At 48.0% G+C, this 17,753-nt stretch overlaps 5 protein-coding genes, 2 long non-coding RNA genes and 2 other non-coding genes across 19 annotated transcripts; 5 read left to right on the top strand and 4 right to left on the bottom strand.

The window, feature by feature from the left end:
- Positions 1–873: 873 nt before the first annotated feature.
- Positions 874–3,039, bottom strand: LOC9656706 (probable leucine-rich repeat receptor-like protein kinase At5g63930). Of its 3 annotated transcripts, none has more exons than XM_024661049.1 (3): positions 2,939–3,039; positions 1,603–2,876; positions 874–1,554 (listed from the first exon to the last, which is right to left on the bottom strand). In XM_024661049.1, the coding sequence occupies exon 2, from the start codon at positions 2,851–2,853 to the stop codon at positions 1,630–1,632; it is 1,224 nt and encodes a 407-aa protein (XP_024516817.1). In that variant the 5' UTR covers positions 2,854–2,876; positions 2,939–3,039; the 3' UTR covers positions 874–1,554; positions 1,603–1,629. The 3 variants fall into 3 exon arrangements, with proteins under 3 accessions (XP_024516817.1, XP_024516816.1, XP_024516815.1); XM_024661048.1 differs by having other exon boundaries at positions 874–1,487; XM_024661047.1 differs by lacking the exon at positions 874–1,554 and having other exon boundaries at positions 1,561–2,876.
- LOC112341226 (activating signal cointegrator 1-like) lies at positions 3,030–4,730 on the bottom strand. The gene is made up of 4 exons (XM_024661046.1): positions 4,549–4,730; positions 3,822–4,463; positions 3,673–3,771; positions 3,030–3,602 (listed from the first exon to the last, which is right to left on the bottom strand). Exons 1-4 carry the CDS (start codon positions 4,708–4,710, stop codon positions 3,234–3,236), a joined length of 1,272 nt encoding a protein of 423 aa, XP_024516814.1. The 5' UTR covers positions 4,711–4,730; the 3' UTR covers positions 3,030–3,233.
- Positions 4,731–4,808: 78 nt separating this feature from the next.
- On the top strand, positions 4,809–4,881 carry TRNAR-CCU. Its single transcript has one exon. It is a non-coding gene; the product is annotated as a tRNA-Arg (tRNA).
- LOC112341240 lies at positions 4,809–6,393 on the top strand. Its single transcript, XR_002990481.1, has 2 exons — positions 4,809–4,853; positions 6,306–6,393. It is a non-coding gene; the product is annotated as an uncharacterized LOC112341240 (long non-coding RNA).
- LOC112341239 (heme-binding-like protein At3g10130, chloroplastic) lies at positions 4,955–7,583 on the top strand. 4 transcript variants are annotated; one of them, XM_024661097.1, is made up of 12 exons: positions 4,955–5,105; positions 5,161–5,256; positions 5,331–5,401; positions 5,449–5,550; positions 5,625–5,720; positions 5,794–5,929; positions 5,980–6,089; positions 6,155–6,230; positions 6,413–6,668; positions 6,733–6,816; positions 6,872–7,236; positions 7,293–7,583. In XM_024661097.1, exons 1-8 carry the CDS (start codon positions 4,973–4,975, stop codon positions 6,227–6,229), a joined length of 819 nt encoding a protein of 272 aa, XP_024516865.1. In that variant the 5' UTR covers positions 4,955–4,972; the 3' UTR covers position 6,230; positions 6,413–6,668; positions 6,733–6,816; positions 6,872–7,236; positions 7,293–7,583. The 4 variants fall into 4 exon arrangements, with proteins under 4 accessions (XP_024516865.1, XP_024516864.1, XP_024516862.1 ...); XM_024661096.1 differs by having other exon boundaries at positions 6,155–6,335; XM_024661094.1 differs by having other exon boundaries at positions 6,155–6,360.
- On the top strand, positions 6,261–6,333 carry TRNAR-CCU. The gene has a single exon. It is a non-coding gene; the product is annotated as a tRNA-Arg (tRNA).
- Positions 7,584–7,661: 78 nt separating the features above from the next.
- On the top strand, positions 7,662–12,269 carry LOC9656705 (G-type lectin S-receptor-like serine/threonine-protein kinase SD2-5). Its single transcript, XM_024660969.1, has 10 exons — positions 7,662–8,602; positions 8,738–9,140; positions 9,392–9,486; positions 9,553–9,774; positions 10,014–10,185; positions 10,238–10,345; positions 10,398–10,860; positions 10,922–11,076; positions 11,124–11,685; positions 11,751–12,269. The coding sequence occupies exons 1-10, from the start codon at positions 8,283–8,285 to the stop codon at positions 12,134–12,136; spliced, it is 2,886 nt and encodes a 961-aa protein (XP_024516737.1). The 5' UTR covers positions 7,662–8,282; the 3' UTR covers positions 12,137–12,269.
- On the bottom strand, positions 9,813–10,485 carry LOC112341206. Its single transcript, XR_002990464.1, has 4 exons — positions 10,371–10,485; positions 10,226–10,306; positions 9,950–10,171; positions 9,813–9,883 (listed from the first exon to the last, which is right to left on the bottom strand). It is a non-coding gene; the product is annotated as an uncharacterized LOC112341206 (long non-coding RNA).
- A 387-nt stretch (positions 12,270–12,656) lies between the features above and the next one.
- LOC9657134 lies at positions 12,657–17,347 on the bottom strand. 6 transcript variants are annotated; one of them, XM_024660976.1, is made up of 20 exons: positions 16,928–17,347; positions 16,736–16,869; positions 16,537–16,680; positions 16,374–16,488; positions 16,033–16,324; positions 15,795–15,972; positions 15,651–15,743; positions 15,345–15,600; positions 15,189–15,295; positions 15,041–15,139; positions 14,934–14,981; positions 14,761–14,871; positions 14,619–14,709; positions 14,457–14,568; positions 14,342–14,404; positions 14,286–14,300; positions 14,065–14,222; positions 13,891–13,992; positions 12,885–13,824; positions 12,657–12,820 (listed from the first exon to the last, which is right to left on the bottom strand). In XM_024660976.1, exons 1-15 carry the CDS (start codon positions 17,283–17,285, stop codon positions 14,368–14,370), a joined length of 2,175 nt encoding a protein of 724 aa, XP_024516744.1. In that variant the 5' UTR covers positions 17,286–17,347; the 3' UTR covers positions 12,657–12,820; positions 12,885–13,824; positions 13,891–13,992; positions 14,065–14,222; positions 14,286–14,300; positions 14,342–14,367. The 6 variants fall into 6 exon arrangements, with proteins under 6 accessions (XP_024516744.1, XP_024516740.1, XP_024516742.1 ...); XM_024660972.1 differs by having other exon boundaries at positions 12,885–13,743; positions 13,797–13,824; positions 14,286–14,390; XM_024660974.1 differs by having other exon boundaries at positions 12,885–13,743; positions 13,821–13,824; positions 14,286–14,390.
- Between the last annotated feature and the right edge of the window lie 406 nt (positions 17,348–17,753).

The raw sequence follows: 17,753 nt of genomic DNA, 5'->3' as shown, positions 1-17,753 counted from the left end.
AACATCTTTAATTGGTGGTGGCGTGGTAGCCAAGTTAGCACTCTTTCGTCTTCCAAGGGGAAATTCTTATCATCGCAGTAGAGTGGTAAGCGCTTTCTTTGCGCTTTCTTTGCTTTGCTTGATCTTCTCTCGCAAATCCCTGGGGCGTGGTATAAAACCAAAGTCGTCCATCGATTGATCGATCGAGAGGAAAAGCGCGAGAGAGAGTCAAGAGGAGATCATCTAGACACGATCGAGAGTGGTTTTCATGGCTCCACCGGGTCGTGTTGGAGTGGCTTTGTTGCTGGCTCTTCTCTTGGTTTCTTCCAGTTGTGTGTGTTCTTCGGCCAGGAATCTCCACGATCGCCACCGGCATCATCACAGCCTGGAAGCGATTCGCGTGGCGGCATCGGGGGCGCTGGATCGATGCACGAGAGCGCTGCGGGAGCTCCATGCGGGATGGAACGGGAGAAGCAAGTTCTTCGATGATCCTCCTCCTTCGGGGCCAAATCCTGGAGGAAATTGAGAGATACTTTGACAAGAGTCTCCAAAGTCTTGCATTTTTGCTGAGGGAAGAACACGTACACACACCAAAGGAGAGTTTTATTTTTGTGTTTAGACTTGGTTGGATCTATTCTTTCTGTACATAGTCGTGTCATCGAATTCTTAAACAATTAAAACTGGACTTTTGTTTGTTGCTCTTATCTCATCCACACCTGAATCTTGAGCATGACTTATTCAAATAGTCAACAAATCACGTACAATCCCAACGCTTTCAAACCTTGGAAAGAAAGCAAAGACAATCACAATGTCAAAAACTACGCGCTGATATTGCTAAAAGTCCCGGATCAACAGCCAGAAACCATGACTCCAGCTACGAACACCAAAACAGTATGAAAACAAAGCTTATTATTACTCGAGCGAAGAAGACGAGTTTTTGGAAGTAGAAGGTTTGGTACTTCTTTGGAAGAAGACTCTCAAAGTTGGAAGAAAGAATGCAAAGGATCGAGAGAAAAAACTATTTGACAACTTTGTAGATCTGAGCCAACGCGTGTAACACATTGTCCTGTCTCGCAAAGACTCTGAAAAGTATTGAGCACAAAGCACCAACCAAGCCGGGTCGTAGCAACAGTGCCAGAGAAGAATTTTAACAAACTAGAATTGACAAACTCACCACCACCGCGTAATTTCAACCATTGCGGCAAACACATTGCCTTCGACCACCTCGGCTGCTAGAAAAACAAAACATCCCTCTCCAGAGAAAAGAGCGTCAGAGTTCTTCTCAGGATGGTACCTCGGGTTTTGATGTTGCTCTGGTGCTTGATGGTGATGCCGATCTTTGCCAGGGACCAGGCCGGGACGATGGATCACGAGAACCTCGTCACGTTTAACCGGCTGCCCAAGAACATCCAAGTTCCTCCCTCCAGTCCCAGTCCCCGTGGCAATCAAGTCGTTTTCAGCTACGAAAAGCCCGACGTCTCGGCAAATGCTCCAGTTGGATCCTAATGCTGGTCACGCAAAGCACAATGGAATCGACGTGAGCACGAAGCAAGTAAACAATACCTCCCGACACACCTGGGAGAAAGAACAAAAGTTTTCTTTTCAAGATGTATAGATTAGTACCTGGCAAAGTGAATTTTAGACGTAAAACTAGGTGCTTTCTTCGCTTGATGCAGTGCAAGGTGGAAGAGGTGCGTCGCAAAGCCCGGGGTTTCCCATAAACGCCGAAGCCGAGAACCTTCCAACCTGCGGGATCTGGCCATGCAGACGATTGTTGGAGACGTTGAAGTATCTGAGCTCCGGCAGTGCCATGATCTTCATAGGAATCACTCCGGATAGCTGGTTGTCCGAGAAGTCCAAGTTGGACAAGCCCGAGCTGCCAGCCAGCGCTTCCGGGATCTGGCCGGACATTGCGTTCCGCGAGACGTCGAGAGAAACCAGCTTGTCCAGGCTAGCCAGCGACGTCGGGATGTCTCCTCTAAACCGGTTGTCGGACAAGGTTGCGAACTGGAGTTTTTTCAAGGAGCCGAACACGTCTGGAATGGAGTCCCTGAGCCGGTTTCCAAAGAGTGCCAGAGTTTCCAGCTCCACCAAGTTCTTGAGCGATTCCGGAATGGCACCCCTGAGCCTGTTGCTGTGGAGGACGAGCATCTCGAGGGACGTCAAGGCACCGATAGTCGACGGCAGAATTCCATTGAGCTGGTTGCTGTAGAGGTTGAGGATTCGGAGCTTGGTGAGATTCCCTATAGAGCTCGGAATGCCACCTCTGAACTGGTTGTCGTAAGCCTCGAACGTCTCCAGCGCGGTAAGTCCACCCAGGGACTCGGGGAGAGTCCCCTTGAGAGAGTTCCCGTAAACTCGAAAGTGTTCCAAAGCTTTCAAGTTGCCAATGGATGCCGGGAGGCTGCCGGTGAAGCGGTTGTCGGAGAGATCCAGCACTCTCAGCCTCGAAAGACGTCCTATCGAAGATGGTATCTCCCCGTCCAGCTGATTAATCTGGAGCTCCAAAACTTCCAGCCGCTCGAGGCTCCCAATCTCTGCTGGCAAGCTCCCGTTGAGCTTGCTGAAGTATACGTTGAGTGACTTGAGCTTTGTGAGCTTCCCAACGGAGCTGGAGATGGTCCCCCTGAAGAAGCAATTCCGGAGGTAGAGCTCGACAACGTGACCGGTGTCGGGGTCACAAGTTACCCTGGACCACTTGCAACAGTCCGCCGAAGAAGCCCTCCATGAAACCAGACACATTGTTGGGTCCTCCGTGATCTGCGCCTTGACTTTGAGCAAGGCATCCTTCTCGGCAGCAATGCATCCCTGTGCAAAGTCGATGTACCAGTGACTCCAGAGCAGCGAAGCCGCAATGACGAAGAGCGAAACCATTCTCAGCGGCTGGAGCGCTTCACCTGGCCAAAAAAAATCCCACATTGAATGTATACGAATCATGGAGAGAAGAGAACTTGCTTACGCTTCCGCCGAGATCTTTGCTCCGCACCAAAGAACGAAAGGAAGCTCCTGGAAAAAACGAAAGCTCACATCAATGTAAAAGACCAGCTCACGACGTAAAAGGAGTGATTAGAGTACGAAAAGCGGCAACCACTACACTCCGGAAAACTCCTCCTGTAAGAAAGCAAGTCGCTGTTCTAGTCCCACACGTCCAGCAAGGATTGGTTGATCCAAACTCCCACTAATGCGTGACCAACCAGTTCTCGTCCTTGTATCCATTTCGTGACCAGCCAGCCAGCTATCCAGCCCGTGAAATTCTATGCACACTCGAAGCTCTGAGACGCCTCCTCAAATGCTGACGATCCTTTCATTAGCCTTGGTTGCTGCCACTTATGCTGTTGTGCTGTATCAATCTCTAGAAGCTCCATCTTGCGACCCAGTAATGCTTCCGTAAATTCGTCCTGGTACTGCACTCGACCGGTCACTGCCGCCGTGCTTGTGGAGGCTGCCTTGCTCTTGTTTACTCTATCTCTGGACGATTCGGTGTTGACATAGACCGGAAGCTCTCGAACGTCAGGACTTGCTTTCACGCGGAAAGTTTTCTCCCGGTCATGCGCTGTTGCCAAACTCCCTGAATTGCTGCTTCCAACCACTGTTGCTTCTTCTGGTCCACCAGCCATGGCAACCTGTGAAAGAAGAAAAAACAGAAGTAAAAGTCGTTACAATCCGTGTCGCTATTCCCAATACAATACAAACCTTGCGGCCCAAGAGATCAATTGTCACAACAACTCGCTTTTTGCGTTCCTCCTCTGCCATCTCAAACTCCTTTTGCTTTTTCCTCAGTAGTTGCTTTTCCTGCTCCATAAAACACGTAAGTTTTTTGTCAAGAGAGCAAGAGCACTTACCTCCTCTGACACCCAAGAATCACCCTCGATCTCAAAAAAGTCGCTCTGGTCGTCAATGACAGTCGTGCGAGAAGCCGAGTTTCGATCGTACTCCACCAATCTGTCCTTGAACGCTTGCGCGGCAGCCTCGGCCTCCGAAGTTGGCAACAGACTTCCCTCCAGACCAGCATAGGCACTGCCTTCTTTCAGCACGAGAGCACCGCAAAAGCTGCATGGGCCTTCACCCTCTTGCTGGCAGACGATCTTCCCACACGACAAACAATTATTCACGAGCTCGTGCCGCGTTGCTTGGCAGTCGCAAGGCTTTCCGGGATTGAGGATCATCTTGCTTGCCTCCGCCACTGTCACTCCCTTTTTTGCTCTTCCAGAGGAAGCTTTTTCTCTTCTAGACGATGCAGCCTTTGTGGAAGAAGTTGGAGCAGCAGCGGCAGCAGCAGGATTTGCCTCGCGACCGCTAGCGACTTTTTGCTTTCCAGCTCGAGAGGCATTCTTCCCTCCGGCCGACCACGTCGATTCTTCCTGAGGCTTTTGATATGCTTGCAATGGCGTACCGGTGCTGGATTTGATCGTGGTTGGCGGTGTGGTCCTCCGTTTTAAATACTCCTCGACGATTTCCACGCACGATTCGTGTCCGACAATGTTCTGCCAGCAAAATCAATGAGAAGGCAATGCCGCATTTCTTCCCTGGAGATGGGAAACAGGGAATTCACAAAGGAAAGGAACTTACAACGATGTATTCCGCGGCGTCGGCGGGCGTGGCGAGCTCGCAGTAGCAAACCAGACTGGCGACGGTGTCGGAATCGAGCTGGAGGCCCAACGCCGCTTGATCGGAGCAAACGCGCATCAGCGCCGAGTGGAGCCATGCGCTAGAGCTCTCCTCGTCCGCCATCGCCTTCTCCACGAGCCCTAAAACTCCTAAAACCCCGGCTTAATTACTTAGAATTAAACACGTGGGTTTTATTGTTTTAAAACCTCGTCATCTCGCCGGCGCCTGTAGCTCAGTGGATAGAGCGTCTGTTTCCTAAGCAGAAGGTCACAGGTTCGACCCCTGTCTGGCGCGAGGAAATCCTTTTAGGGCTTTTGGATCTTTTTAGGTCTTGTAGTGACGACACGTGGCATATTAGGGTTTTTTTTTTTCCTTCTTTGAAAGAATGGCTTCTTTGGCGAGCGCTGTGGCGATGGCAATGCGAGTGCCGCGATCGTGTCCAAGGGCGGCATTTGGCGACCGGCGCTCTTCTCTGCTCGTAGCGCTCTCACTCACTGCTGCGTCCAAAACGAGGCAAGGTATGTAATGGAAGATTTCTCGCTCAAATTGTCAAGTATGGCGCTGCTAGTCCAGGAATCGAGAGGCTTTTCGCCGATAGCATCAAGCAACTGGATTCGTCGCTGGCCAGGGTCTCACAGGCAAGGAATATGGAGGAAGCTTTGATGACTGGTCTTTTTCTTTTTCTTTTTCGTTTTGTTAGCTCTCTCACTTGATTAAGTTGGTAACGTTTGTATTCTTTTTAGTGCCTGATCTGGAGACTATTCCATACCGGGTGATCAGTCGGCACTATGGCTATGAGATTCGCCAAGTCGAGGTGAGAGTCTTTCTTTCTTTCTGCTATAAATTATCGTTGGCTTGCAGTCATATCTTGTTGCCGAAACGAGCATGCCTGGAAAAAAAGGTTTTGAGTTCTTTGGCTCGTCGCAGGCGTTCAACACAATTGCAACGTACATATTTGGGAAGGCTAGCACCTTTTTTGCTAAAGCCAAGAGCTTTCAATCAAATTATTTACTCTTTTTCTCTTCGTTTTCTCTTAGAACACCAAGCAGCAGGAAATGGCAATGACGACTCCTGTGCTTGTCAAGAACGAGTCCATCAAGCTGGAAATGACAACCCCTGTTGTCTCAACACAGGTACTACACGTTTTTGTTTCTATGTTTCGTTTCGTCTCCTGTTTATACTAAAGTTCTGTTGATCTACACACAGGAAGCCGAGGATGAATGGAAAATGGCTTTCGTGATGCCGTCAAGCTACACGGAAGAAACTTTGCCTACACCGGAAGACAGCTCGGTGACAATAAGACGTGTGCCAGCGGCCTTGATGGCTGTGACAAGCTTCTCAGGTATTGTGACAAAGATCGAGCTAGTGCTGAAGATCACAGTACTTCTTCAGGACTGGTAAGCGACGAAGAGGTGAGGAAGAGAGAAGAAAAGATGCGGCAGAGCATCAAGCTGGATGGCAAGGTGCGAGTAAAACCTGGTGCTCGAGTAGAGGTGGCTCAGGTTTGTATAGATGAAACTATCGCTGGAGTGGCAATCAACACTGAAAGCTCGTGTGCGCCGTGCAGTATAATCCTCCTTTCACTCCGCCGATGTTCCGGCGCAACGAAGTGGCTCTGGAAGTGGAAGAAATACAAGATTGAGGTGATTAATACTCAACAGCTTTTGCCTAATGCGCCTGTAGCTCAGTGGATAGAGCGTCTGTTTCCTAAGCAGAAGGCCACAGGTTCGACCCCTGTCTGGCGCGTGGTATATTTCTTCCTCTCAGCTGGAGGTACTCCCAATCAAAAGTATTTTCTTAATCTCTTGAGTTGTTTGATGAGCAGGGAATCTAGAGTCACAAAATCGCTGTTGACAAAAGTGCTGCTGTCGCCCGGTTTTGCAGCACGCAAAAGAAAACTTGCTGCACCAGACTGCTCCAGACTGCTCCAGACTACTCCAGACCGCTCTATCTAGCTGATGTTTCGCCTTCCAGCACAGTTCTCTTTCTTTTTCCTTTTATTCTCCTTTTTTCTTGTTTCAGTGCTCGTTGCACAACAGCTGTTGTGTTTACGATCGCTGTTGCGGTTGCTGCTGGTTCGAGTAATATTTTCTTTTTCTATCGCATGAAGCTTAAAACTAGTTATCTATCTTTTCTTCTTTCCAGGGTGAAGACGCGGTCCACGATTTCTCCTGTCAAGCTACTAAAGAAAAGAAATATCACTGAACAACAAGACAAGGTTTCAGGGAGGTACGCTGCGCTCATTGGTCGATTGAATCTGGCATTTCAGCTTGTCTTTCATCAGGAAAAAGGGACAGAGAAGATCGAGCGTGAAGAAATCAAAGAAAACACGGGTGAGTATCGCTCGATTGATTTAACGTGATTTCGACCACAGAAAATACGTACCAAACGAGAGGAGCTTGGTCCTTGTTTAAGAAACAATATGAACACTCTTTCCCGAACATGAGAGATCTGGAAGAAGACGGCACGATCCATTTGACAGATTTTTAATAATGCTGCAGAGAAACTTGTGCGGATCAAGCGATGATGGAAATTCTATTCTATGGTTCGTGATCACTTTGGACAAAATGGTACTCGTTTCCTCTCGGGCATTTCACGACTGACTCAAAAAACGCACGTCTCTTCTTTTGTTCTTCAACAGAGAAAAAGGTCTGTAGATTTGTTTCAAGAGGGGCTGCTTGATTACGAAGAAATTTTTTTGCCAGGAATTCGTCCAGGAATGTTTTTGTTTTCCAGCGAAGCGCTCGAAGTTTTTCAATTTTATTGCGTACAACATGTGGAGATCACGTCGCCCGCCATTGATATGCGTGATTTTAATTCTTCAAAGAAGAAAGGAATTTCTCTTCCAGGAAAAAAAGGTGGTGGAAAAACTTCCACTCGTTTTGCTATGAGGAAGATGGGTATGGAGTAGTGACTGTGTGCCTTTTATTTGCTAAAGGAACTTTACTTATTCATGCACTTTACTTATTCATGGAAAAAATCTCTCTTTTTGCTAATTTCACTTTTTTTCTTGGATTGGAGCAACAAATAGCAGAGCTCTCAGGGAAAAGTAGGAAAAAAAAAATCGTCGAGAGAGGATTGTGATCAGAGAGCTACAGTGCTGCTAGCACTCAATCACATTTTGACAGAACGATCATCCAGCATTGCCTGGACGAAGAAGAAGAGGAGGAGGAGGAAGAAGGAATGAAGATCACTCATCCCAGAGCTTTAATTCCTTCCAGTGCTCTCTAGAGAGGATCAAGAGAGAAGTTCATATTGTCGTGTGTGTGTGTACGAGTGGTTCTTTCCCTCTTTTGACGAGCAATTGCGTGTTTGCTATCAGAAATGACAGGTTTTACACCGCAAATGTGATAAGGCCTGTTCTTCCCTCGCGGCCTTGCTCGCGAGAAACGAATGGATTTTGAGCTCCTTTTTCGTGGACCATCTCCGTCCTAGAAGCTTTTTGGAGCTGCTGGTGTTGTGATTGGTTGATGCCAAGATGTTCCATCCATCAATCTTTCGTTTTTCCTTCCTCTCCTCTCTGGCACATCTTTGTCACATTTTTGTCACACTTGACACAACGCTTAGTCCTTTGCAGCAAGCATATTTTGTTTTGTGAGGGGTAGCATGCCAGGCCTTACCAAAGGTTGGTTTTTTTAATTCTTTCTCCGCTCTCCTCTCGTTTTCTCCTTCCCTGCGAGCAAATTCTTTTAGATATGCACCAAGGTAGAAGCAAACCATGCAAGAAGAAGAGAAAGAACACAGCCCTTCCTGGCGAGAACAAGTTCATGAAGTTGAGGTTCACGGTGGTGGTGGCGGACAAGACTTTCTTGGCCTTTCTCGTGCTCATGGCTATTATGGTTTCTAGCACCGCCTCCAAGACCATTCAAATCAGTGACGATGGAAGCCATGACAATCTTTCACTTCCAAGTCCAAATGATCCAGGAAAGACTTGGAGCAACAGTGGCGAGCTCACAATTCTGGGCAAAAAACCTGGTTTGGCTGCAAGGTTGATACTACATCCACCAGAGACAAGGTATGGAGCTTCTCCCTCTTTTCTTTTCACTCTTTCTCGATCGATCCGAGCGAGCAGCGGGCTCCACGTTCTTTCGAATCCTGTGTCGATTGATCCGAGCAGTGCCTCACATTGGGTCTCGTGGGTGCTCCCCAGATTCGCGTTTGGATTCTTCGCCGCGCCTCGCCCGGCGGGAGCGTTCGTCCTCGCGGTGTTCCTCTATCCGCACAGAAGCGCGAGGCACCGGCGAAGAGTGTGGTGCGCCAGTGATGACAAGCAAGTGCCCATCCTCGTTGGCGAGAATGCCACGCTCGAGCTCCGCCACAACGCGCTGGTGCTGCTAGATTCGCAACGCAATCCAGTGTGGTCTTCTTCTTCGTCATCATCTTCTTCTTCTTCTTCCGCGACTTCACCACCATTGTCTTCCTCTCTGGAGCTTCGCAGCGATGGAAACTTGCTCGTCAAGGACGAGCGCGATGGCAGCGTCGCGTGGGAGAGTTTCCAGCGTCCCGTGGATGTTTTGCTCCCTGGTCAGGCTCTCGATCCAGGCATGCAACTGGTAAGACAGGATAAATCTCATTGCTTGCTTTCTTGCTTGCTCTAAATCTCTTCCAATTCTTACAAGATTCTTCTCCTATGGTGTCTTGCTTGCTTTCTTGCTTGCTCTAAGTCTCTTCCAATTCTTACAAGATTCTTCTCCTATGGTGTCTTGCTTGCTTAGATTTCTACTTTTCGATTGAAAGATTGAAAGCTAAAGTGAGTGTCACCATCTTGGAAAATCAACTTTGGATCGCTTTGGTGGTGCCACAGGTTAGTGGTCCTTACAGGCTTTCCATGGAATCCACAGGCCTCGTCCTTTACCACGGGACCTCTCAAGTATGGACATGGAGTCTCTGTAGCAACAGGTACTAGAAATCTTTCCTTTCCTTCTCCTTTGTTGTTCGCTAAAGCTGGTCCCCTTTTTTTCGAAGGAGATCTAGCTGCGATCTCTCCGTCCATGCCGAGCTGAGTTCCACTGGACTCCATCTCGTCCATGGACCACCTCCACCAGGAGCTCCACTTTCCTGTAGCTGTGATCCTGGAAGCTACGATCCCATCAAAGTTTTAAGCGGCCACTCGGCCTTGGCGCTTCTTCTCAGTGACGCTGGCGTTGTTCACGTCGACGTCGAGTGCTCCGAGAGTGACTCTCTGGTGTAAGTATCCATCCGTCCGTCCCTCCAAATCCTCTTCTCTTTCTTTCAGCAGCTGGAGCGAACTAGCGAGAGATCTCGTCCAGATAAAAAATCGTAAAGCTGGTGCTGCCTGTAAAGCATTAAAGTTGTCTGTTTTGTCTGTTTTCTTCCATCCAGATTCCGGATAGCTACTTACGTCGCTCGCTTAGTCTTTCCTTACGTAGCCATCACGTCTAATTCTCGTTTTGGTTCTCCCACAGGTCGAGGTCGCAGCGTTTTCTTTCCTCGAGACGCCACAGCTGCCAGCTTTCCGACGGTGAAAGGCCGTGCAGCATTTGTAGCAATGCTTCCAACTGTCGGTGCGCGGCCAACATCGCCACGGAAAACGTCCACAGCTTGCTTGCGATTTCCAAAAATGCTAGCGAGAACTCAGTAAGTTATCAAGAAAGAAAGAAAGAATTTCATCACTAACTTCGTTGCAAAGGTTCATAGTCAAGGACACATGCTTGAAACTCGCCGATCACTCGGAGCTGGAAGATCACTTCTCGCTAGCCTGTCGTTTCGAAAGCAGCCAGCAACACAATCTATCAAGGTATAAAGAGAAAACTTGAGCTTACTTTTCTATACGTTGTCTTGTTTCCCAGTATAAAGCAACAGTGGCTCTCTCTGGATTCCTTGGAGCTGCTGCCTTGGCCATTCTTGCGGCGCTGTGTGCCGAGAAGAAGCAGCCAGCAAAGGCACCTCAAGCCAAGCCTTCTTCCAAGCCCGAGATCAAGGACCTCTTCCCATCGGTTATCCCGCAAAAGTTCTCATTCAGCAGCCTCAGAAAGATCACCGAAAACTTTGCCAAGCAGCTGGGTGACGGCGGCTTTGGAGGTGTGTACGAGGGATGCCTCAAGGACGGAAGCAAAGTGGCCGTCAAAGTCCTGGAACAAACATCAACTCAAGGTGAGAAGGAATTCAAAGCGGAGATGAATACCATGGCTAGCGTCCGTCACGTCAACATACTGCAACTCAGGGGATTCTGTGCCGAAAAGAAGCATCGAGTTCTTGTTTACGACTTTATGCCAAATGGCTCGCTGGATAGATGGTTGTTTTCAGCTCCAGGTACGTGATCTCTGTTTCTTCGCAAGCAAAACGATTCATGTTCTCGTTTTCATGCCCGCAGGAAAAGGAGGTATCCTTGACTGGCCAAAACGTTTTAGCATTGCTGTTGGAACAGCGAAAGGACTAGCGTACCTTCATGAGGAATGCAACCAGCAGATTATTCATTTGGACGTGAAGCCAGAGAACATCCTCCTAGATAACAACTTTGTAGCAAAGGTTAGAAGTCTATTCTTTTCTCAAGTCCTACCTCTGGCGCTGTGTAGGTTGCCGACTTCGGCCTCTCAAAACTGATCGACAGGGACAAAAGCAAGGTCATCACCAACATGAGAGGAACGCCAGGCTACCTTGCTCCAGAATGGATGCATCAGTCCTCCGTCACCACCAAAGCCGATGTCTACAGCTTTGGTATGGTGTTGCTGGAGCTCATCTGTGGACGGGAGACAATCGACTTAACCAAAGGCTCGGAGCAGTGGTACTTACCGGCCTGGGCCGTCCGCATGGTGGAAGAAGGCCGGACACTAGAACTGGTTGACGACCGCCTCCAGGAGGAAATCGAGTACTTTTACGGAGACGATGCGAAGCGGTCGATTCGAACAGCGCTGTGCTGCATTCAAGAGGACCCTGTACAGCGACCGAAGATGAGCAGAATAGTACAAATGCTAGAAGGTGTGGTCGAGCCAAAGATACCTCAACTTAGCAGACTGCCGATTCAGCCAGCAACAGCAGCCTCCAGGATCAAAGATAAACTTGCAGCGCTCGCAAGCGCCATCTCCCAGGAAGAAGGATCGTTACAACCGTTCGGTGGCCCGGTCGGTGATCGTGCCGGTAAGAACGAGTCTGTTTTTTGGCCTCCAGAGTTTCAGAGTTTCTAAAGTGGTTTTTAAAACCAGGGGACGATGTAAGTTTCAACGCCTGGGGACTCAGTGGCGGGACTGTGGCTGGACATGCGAGAACGCTACTCAAGGCCAGGAACCAGCCATGCATTCCGCCTTGGCCAGTTAAAGGCGACGTTGTGATTGTCAAAGGGAGTGGAAAAGGTGGGGAGTTTGCTCACGCAGTCATTCGGGACGTCAAGGTTCGGACGCAGCAAGTGAGGCTGGCACTTTTGGAGAAGGTCGCTGACACAAAATGGGTGGTTATGGAGGAGGAATCGTTATGGAGGCAATGGAGCGTAATGCTGAGGACTCTGGAGTTCTGGGTGCCAGTAAAATGGACGACACTTCCCGGGTTTGGCCCTCAGAAGTTCCCAGTCGAGTGGACCTCGGATCAATGCTGAAACACAAGAGGTTCACGTAAGCACTGTATTTTTCGGAAGTAAGTCTTGCTTTACCTTTGTTCTCGCGAGCAACTGTTGTACATCGCTTTTTTTTTTTTCCTTGCTTCTGTTAAGAGAAAAAAAAAACTTGTTATATAGTGTTCAATCGCGTTCGTGTTAAATGGAGCGACAGCACAAAAGCAAAACATGCCTGTCACATTGTCGTGCTGTATTCTGCTCAAAGCTGCGTGTTCTTAGCTCCGCCTATCATGCAAAGATGTCAGAACTTTAAAAATTCACGAAATGAAAACAAACCGTCACAGTCGTTGATGGTTTGATCAATATCAGAACTCTTCAACCCAGGCCTATACTGCTCGAGGTGGTCAAGAAAAGGATAGGATCACTGCAAAAAAGACAGAGAGAGAGAGAGAAGATCCTTATTGCCAGTGCTAAGAGACAAATCCGTCACATGGAAACTCTGAGAAGTTCTTGGTGAGTTCCGCTCGAGATTGTCTAGTTCTAGACTAGCTGTTTCTGATAAGCATTTTCGTTCTCGAGCAAGATGCTTTAGCTCGGTCCGTGCTCGTACTGCATAAGTGCAAACAAAAACAAGGAACGAAAGGAAAATCAACCTTGGACACGTGATTTTAGATTGGCCAACGAAAATGTTGACCAAATTGCTTACAAGATGATTCTTCCAGCTGGCTGAAATGAACAGTTCAGTTAGTTAGGGAATCCCAGAAAGAAAAAAAAAAATGAAACTCTGTACCTTCGTGTTAGAGAAAGCTTCGGATGAAGCCGCTCCTTGCCTCCGGCTTGTCTCTCATATCCAGCCGCAGAGGCATGCTCATCTCGACGTGGAAGAAGAGCCCCCTGGGATTGTTCTCGTAGAAAACTTTGGCGTTTATGTTGAGAGTACCACCCAGCTCTTTGACATCCTTTGGGAAGTGAAGGATCACGAACTTCGCCAGCTCTGCTCTCATCCGGGACACGACTCTCTGATACTGCTCGTCATCGCCGACCGAGGCCTGTGATTTGGAGGAGCTGAGTATCATGTCTCCCTTGATCTTGTGAGAGGTCGCGTCGAAGGCATGGAGCTGGATGATTCTCGGCTTCGGGAAGCTTCTCGCCACAGCAGCCGTGAACGAGTTGAAATATGACATGGCTTCTTTGCCAAGGTCGACGTTTCTCCTGTGCGTGGTGTTCCAGGCCGCTGCTATGAAGAGGCTGCTTTCCATGAGCAGCTTGAATGCCACCTTGTGGATGTGAAGATCCGAAGGAGTGTGCATGGCTTGTAGAACGATATTCCCCTGCGCCGTGGCATTTGGTTGGCGTTTCTTCGGAAGAAGCTTCACGACGTAGAAACCGTTCCCTTGTCCCCTGTGCTTTGGAGACTCTGAGACAACTGCGAACTCCATTTCTCCGTCAACGATTGTTTTCAGAGAGAAGCCCAGGTTGTTCCATATCTTACTTGCTTCGGCCGCGACACTCCGGCTTACCAGGAGCTGCTGAAACAGGTTCTTTGCTGTCTCGAGGTTTGAAAGTGATGGCTTTTCGTAGTAGCACGCGGTACCTCCGACATAAAAGTTGGAGATTTCGTGTTCCATATGGGATCAAGCAAGAAAGACCTGTGAACAAGAAGTGAGGCCAGAAACAAGGAATCTATTGTCTAGTCCGCAACTCGTTTCGCGACGTCAATGTCTACCATTCTGCAGCAGAGAGAAAAGAGGAAACTTATGTCACAGCGGATGATCTATGCAGGATATTGAATATACCAGACAGGTCGAACAGTATCCCCGAGTGGAGAAATGCGATGCACGCAGTTGAGCATATCCATTGATGCTAGTTGCCTCCAGCATGTTGGTAGAATCCTCTGACTGAAAGAGCACAAACGAAATGAAATTAGGGGAAAACGCAGAGAAGCGAACTTATAACGAGATTCTGCTGACCTCTATCCGGGATTCCAATAATTCAAAAGATTCTCCAGCCCACGTAGCTTATGTGCCAAAGGACACCCACTCAACGTTTGTGCAGGTCCCCGCCAGCACTAAAGTGATGAAAGTAATAACACGGATAAGGCCCAAGGAAGCACGAACTAGTTGGTCACCTGTAGGAGCATTTCGTCACACAGCATTCAGTTCATAGCAAATCGGAAACAAAGACAGCTTACCTCTCTCGGGAGTATCTGTTTACGTAGTTAGAAGTTCTCGAATCTCGATTGAGTACCTTGAGCTATTCGAACCTTCCTTCCATTATTCTTCTTCCAGTTGTACATCTGTTCGAGTGAATCTAGTGCCTCGGGATCTGTAATAACTATCTATTTAAAGAATCGATTTCGAACCTTCTCGTGCCTGTAATGGCACGTCCATCTACTGGCTTCGAACTTGTATCCTTAACCCACCCGCTGATAATCCTGTTCACTTCTTCCGGAACTTCATCATGCGGACAATGGCCTACGGACGAATCACTTAGCAATTTGCAACGTAAAGAGACAGAACCGTACCAGCATTCACGATGCTCACTGTGATGTCTTTGGAGCATGCTTGTAGAGCCCGAGCTTTTCTAAAGGCGTTTTGCAGCGGATCAAAGATTCCCTAGAGACAATAAGCATATCAGAGAGAGAACATGATCAAAGCTTTATGCACCTGTACAATCAGCGTTTTTCCTTCGTACTGATTAAGCAAAAAGTTAAGAGGCAGAGGCAAGCGCAAGTAGAACATGCTTTCGAGTACAGATGTTGCCCCTGGATCAAATGACTGTGTTTTGTCAAAGAAACTGAGAGAAAAAACGAAAAAGAGCAAGTATAAATAGAGGATACTGCTCTTAGAGCTTCGCCAAGAATGCACTCGTCAACTCTTTCGCTGTGCTGTGAAATGAAATACAAGAAACTTCAACGAGTGCAAACATTGAAACAGACATTCTTACGGAAGGATAACAAAGCTTGAAAGCCGAAGCACATTGCTGCTGCAGAAAAAAAAGTAGAACTTGTAAGCTTGCCCGAGGAATACCTTTTCTCTTTACAGCCTGTAGATAAACATGTGAACCCAAGTTTGAGCCATGACGATATACTTACTTTAGCGACAAATTCATAATTGGGATCCACAATGCCAGCAGTATTTAGCAGCACAAGCGACTTTACTAAAGAAGACCAAAAGCCAGCTACCATAGTTGCGATATATCCTGCACATTCATAGTTAATCAGGGAGTTCAGCATTTAAAAAAATACTACCTCCCAAAGAATTTCCCACGAGTACAACAGGTTCGCCAACAACCTCGGCGATAAAATCTCTCAGGAGCTCAGCCCACAATAGCTCTGTATAAATAATGCCTGGTTTTTCTGATCTTCCGAAACCCAGCATTGTAATGGCCCAGACTCGGTTTTTATTCCCTGCGAGCTCTCTGATGTTGTCCCGATAATGCTGCCAAAAAGCTCCAAAGCCGTGAACTAAGACCACCGCGGGGCCTTCGTCACCACATGTAGTATACTGCAAAATTTAAAAGCGTTATGTTTGCCCATAACAATTACCGAGGATACCTGTATAAGAAAACCTCGCCATTTCCAAGTCTTCACTTGCCAGCCATTTCGAGCCTCCTGCAATTGTGTTTTCCTTTGAAGTAAGCTGTACCACTGGAAAGTTGCAGTCCATGAGACAAATTACTAGATATCAGCAAAATGTACCTCGATGAGTTTTACTTCGTCTATCGCAGTTGTGACTGTTTGAGATGAAACCCATTTGCTCGTGCTATACAGCAGAGCTTCGTGATGCATTCTTCTCAATGATATTGTCCCCAGGGCTAACACTTTGCCAAAGGTCGACCGGAATGATACGTCTTTTTTTCTCTGCAAGTGCTGCGTCCTGCGCAAAACAATGAGAATTCTGAGAAAATTCAATACATCAAGTTAGAGAGTTACCAACATCCTCCGATTGTATGTTGAAGGCTGTGGAAATTGCAGGAAGGCTCTTAGAGCGTGTAGAGCGTCGGTAGCACCGCATCCTACGAAAACGTCGTGTTCGACACCTGATAGGTTGTTTGCCATAACCTTCGGAAACCACGCATTAAGTTTCCTGAGCCACAATGGCCGCCTCCTCGTTGTCCTCGAACTTCTTTGGAGATACATAAGAGTCTCCCCTGCGTCCTTTTCCTTCAGAATTGTTAGCTGAGACTGATTAACGAGAAGAATAAAGTCTTCAACTGCCGGAATGCTCCCTGCACGGTTCACAATATAAGTACAGTTTATAAGAATAAAATCCCGTACCTTTGTTCACATCTCCTGGAAGTGGTGGCAATAGTGAAGGCGCCCCTAAAGGAGAAACCAGAGAATATTGCATGGCTTTGTACTTCCTATAGTCGTCGGAAATGAATTCCAGGTCCTAGAAACCAAGAGTTTGCATGAGATCAGCAATGCACTTCCAATTCACCTGGTTTTCATGAAGTGATGCTGTCCACTGTCTTAAAGCAGGCTCGTTCTGGCATTTTGCTTTCAAAACGCTCCATGTATCACACACAATCTTTCTCGGCCCTTCCTCGATCTCATCTTCCGTGAAAACATCGCGAGGGTTGACCTGTGCATTGGCAAGAGTCAGCGTCACCATAAGAAAACTAAAAGGAGTTCGATACCTGATGGACTAGTTTGTACATGACATCTTGCGCACTTCCAACTCTAATAGCGAGATCGGATCCAGCAGCTTGGAGAGCTAGCTTCAAGTCGGCCACCGCCTCCACGAGCGCCTCCACAAAGTCTTGAGACCATCCTGGACATCAAACCATCAGAAGAAAAAAAAAAAGAGGAAGGAATCTCTCCAAGCAAACCTCGAAACAGCATGGGGTCGAAGACAAAGAGCGGGATCACAGCGTCATATCCCGAGGACGCGGCGGCAACCAGCCCCGGATGATCATCCATGCGAAGGTCTTTCTTAAACCACACAATGCAGACCTTCCTCGAGCGATCTCCATCCCCACGACAGCTTCCGTTCCTCGCAGCGGCAGCCGGAGCTCCAGCATTGGCGATCGCGCGCCCCGAAAGAAAGAAATCAGAGCTGCATGACACGGAGACCTTCGGCTTCTTGGAGATTTTCGGCAGCGCAGCGGCAGGAACCAGCGCATCCTTGCTCGCCTTCCATCGCAGCTCCAAGAATCGCGATCCCGAGGCGGTGCTAGCGGCCTGCATTGGCGCCTAGGCCGCTCGATCGCCCCAAAAATCCCTAAAAAGAGGCCCCTCTCTTTCCTTCATGCAACAGTCCCTCTGGGAGAAGTATGAAAAAGTAAAAGCATATATGATCCAGTCACGCTACACTTCATGCTCAGAAGCTTTGTCACGTGTCATCTCGCGAAGAAACGCATAGCCAAGCAAAAAAATAGCTTAAGTAAAACCATAAAAGATTAGAACCATGAGAGAGAGAAAATTATATATTAGAACCATGAGAGAAAAGCAATTAAATTAGAACCATGAGAGCCCAATGAAGAACTTAGTTCTCTACCTGTGACTTTGTGCTATCACTTTCCAACCAAAGGATTGCCATTCCAGTTGGCAGTTTGAGCTTTAGTTGGCTCGACGATCTCATCGATTTTCTTGAATTGCCAGGGCCACCTAGTGCTGTAGAGCTGATCGAATCGGTTGTCATCCGGCGAGTAATTC

Source organism: Selaginella moellendorffii, unplaced genomic scaffold (assembly GCF_000143415.4).
Source record: "Selaginella moellendorffii unplaced genomic scaffold, v1.0 SELMOscaffold_79, whole genome shotgun sequence".
In the NCBI taxonomy this organism is placed as follows: Eukaryota; Viridiplantae; Streptophyta; class Lycopodiopsida; order Selaginellales; family Selaginellaceae; genus Selaginella; species Selaginella moellendorffii.
The sequence above is the reverse complement of the archived record's forward strand: the minus strand, read 5'-3'. Positions and strand labels throughout refer to the sequence as shown.

Excerpts from the sequence above, each read along its gene's own strand:
- LOC9656706 (XM_024661049.1), bottom strand. The coding sequence starts at position 2,853 with ATGGTTTCGCTCTTCGTCATTGCGGCTTCGCTGCTCTGGAGTCACTGG.
- LOC112341226 (XM_024661046.1), bottom strand. The coding sequence starts at position 4,710 with ATGGCGGACGAGGAGAGCTCTAGCGCATGGCTCCACTCGGCGCTGATG. Across the intron at positions 4,464-4,548 it reads ACGCCGCGGAATACATCGTT|AACATTGTCGGACACGAATC; the intron begins GTAAGTTCCTTT and ends TTTTGCTGGCAG. Across the intron at positions 3,772-3,821 it reads ATTCTTGGGTGTCAGAGGAG|GAAAAGCAACTACTGAGGAA; the intron begins GTAAGTGCTCTT and ends TTTATGGAGCAG.
- LOC112341239 (XM_024661098.1), top strand. The coding sequence starts at position 4,973 with ATGGCTTCTTTGGCGAGCGCTGTGGCGATGGCAATGCGAGTGCCGCGA. Across the intron at positions 5,106-5,160 it reads TGCGTCCAAAACGAGGCAAG|GAATCGAGAGGCTTTTCGCC; the intron begins GTATGTAATGGA and ends CTGCTAGTCCAG. Across the intron at positions 5,930-5,979 it reads GGCTGTGACAAGCTTCTCAG|GACTGGTAAGCGACGAAGAG; the intron begins GTATTGTGACAA and ends GTACTTCTTCAG.
- LOC9656705 (XM_024660969.1), top strand. The coding sequence starts at position 8,283 with ATGCACCAAGGTAGAAGCAAACCATGCAAGAAGAAGAGAAAGAACACA. Across the intron at positions 9,775-10,013 it reads TCCGAGAGTGACTCTCTGGT|GTCGAGGTCGCAGCGTTTTC; the intron begins GTAAGTATCCAT and ends GTTCTCCCACAG. Across the intron at positions 10,346-10,397 it reads CAGCAACACAATCTATCAAG|TATAAAGCAACAGTGGCTCT; the intron begins GTATAAAGAGAA and ends CTTGTTTCCCAG.
- LOC9657134 (XM_024660970.1), bottom strand. The coding sequence starts at position 17,285 with ATGCAGGCCGCTAGCACCGCCTCGGGATCGCGATTCTTGGAGCTGCGA. Across the intron at positions 15,601-15,650 it reads GGCGAGGTTTTCTTATACAG|TATACTACATGTGGTGACGA; the intron begins GTATCCTCGGTA and ends TAAATTTTGCAG. Across the intron at positions 15,296-15,344 it reads CGTGGGAAATTCTTTGGGAG|GATATATCGCAACTATGGTA; the intron begins GTAGTATTTTTT and ends ATGAATGTGCAG.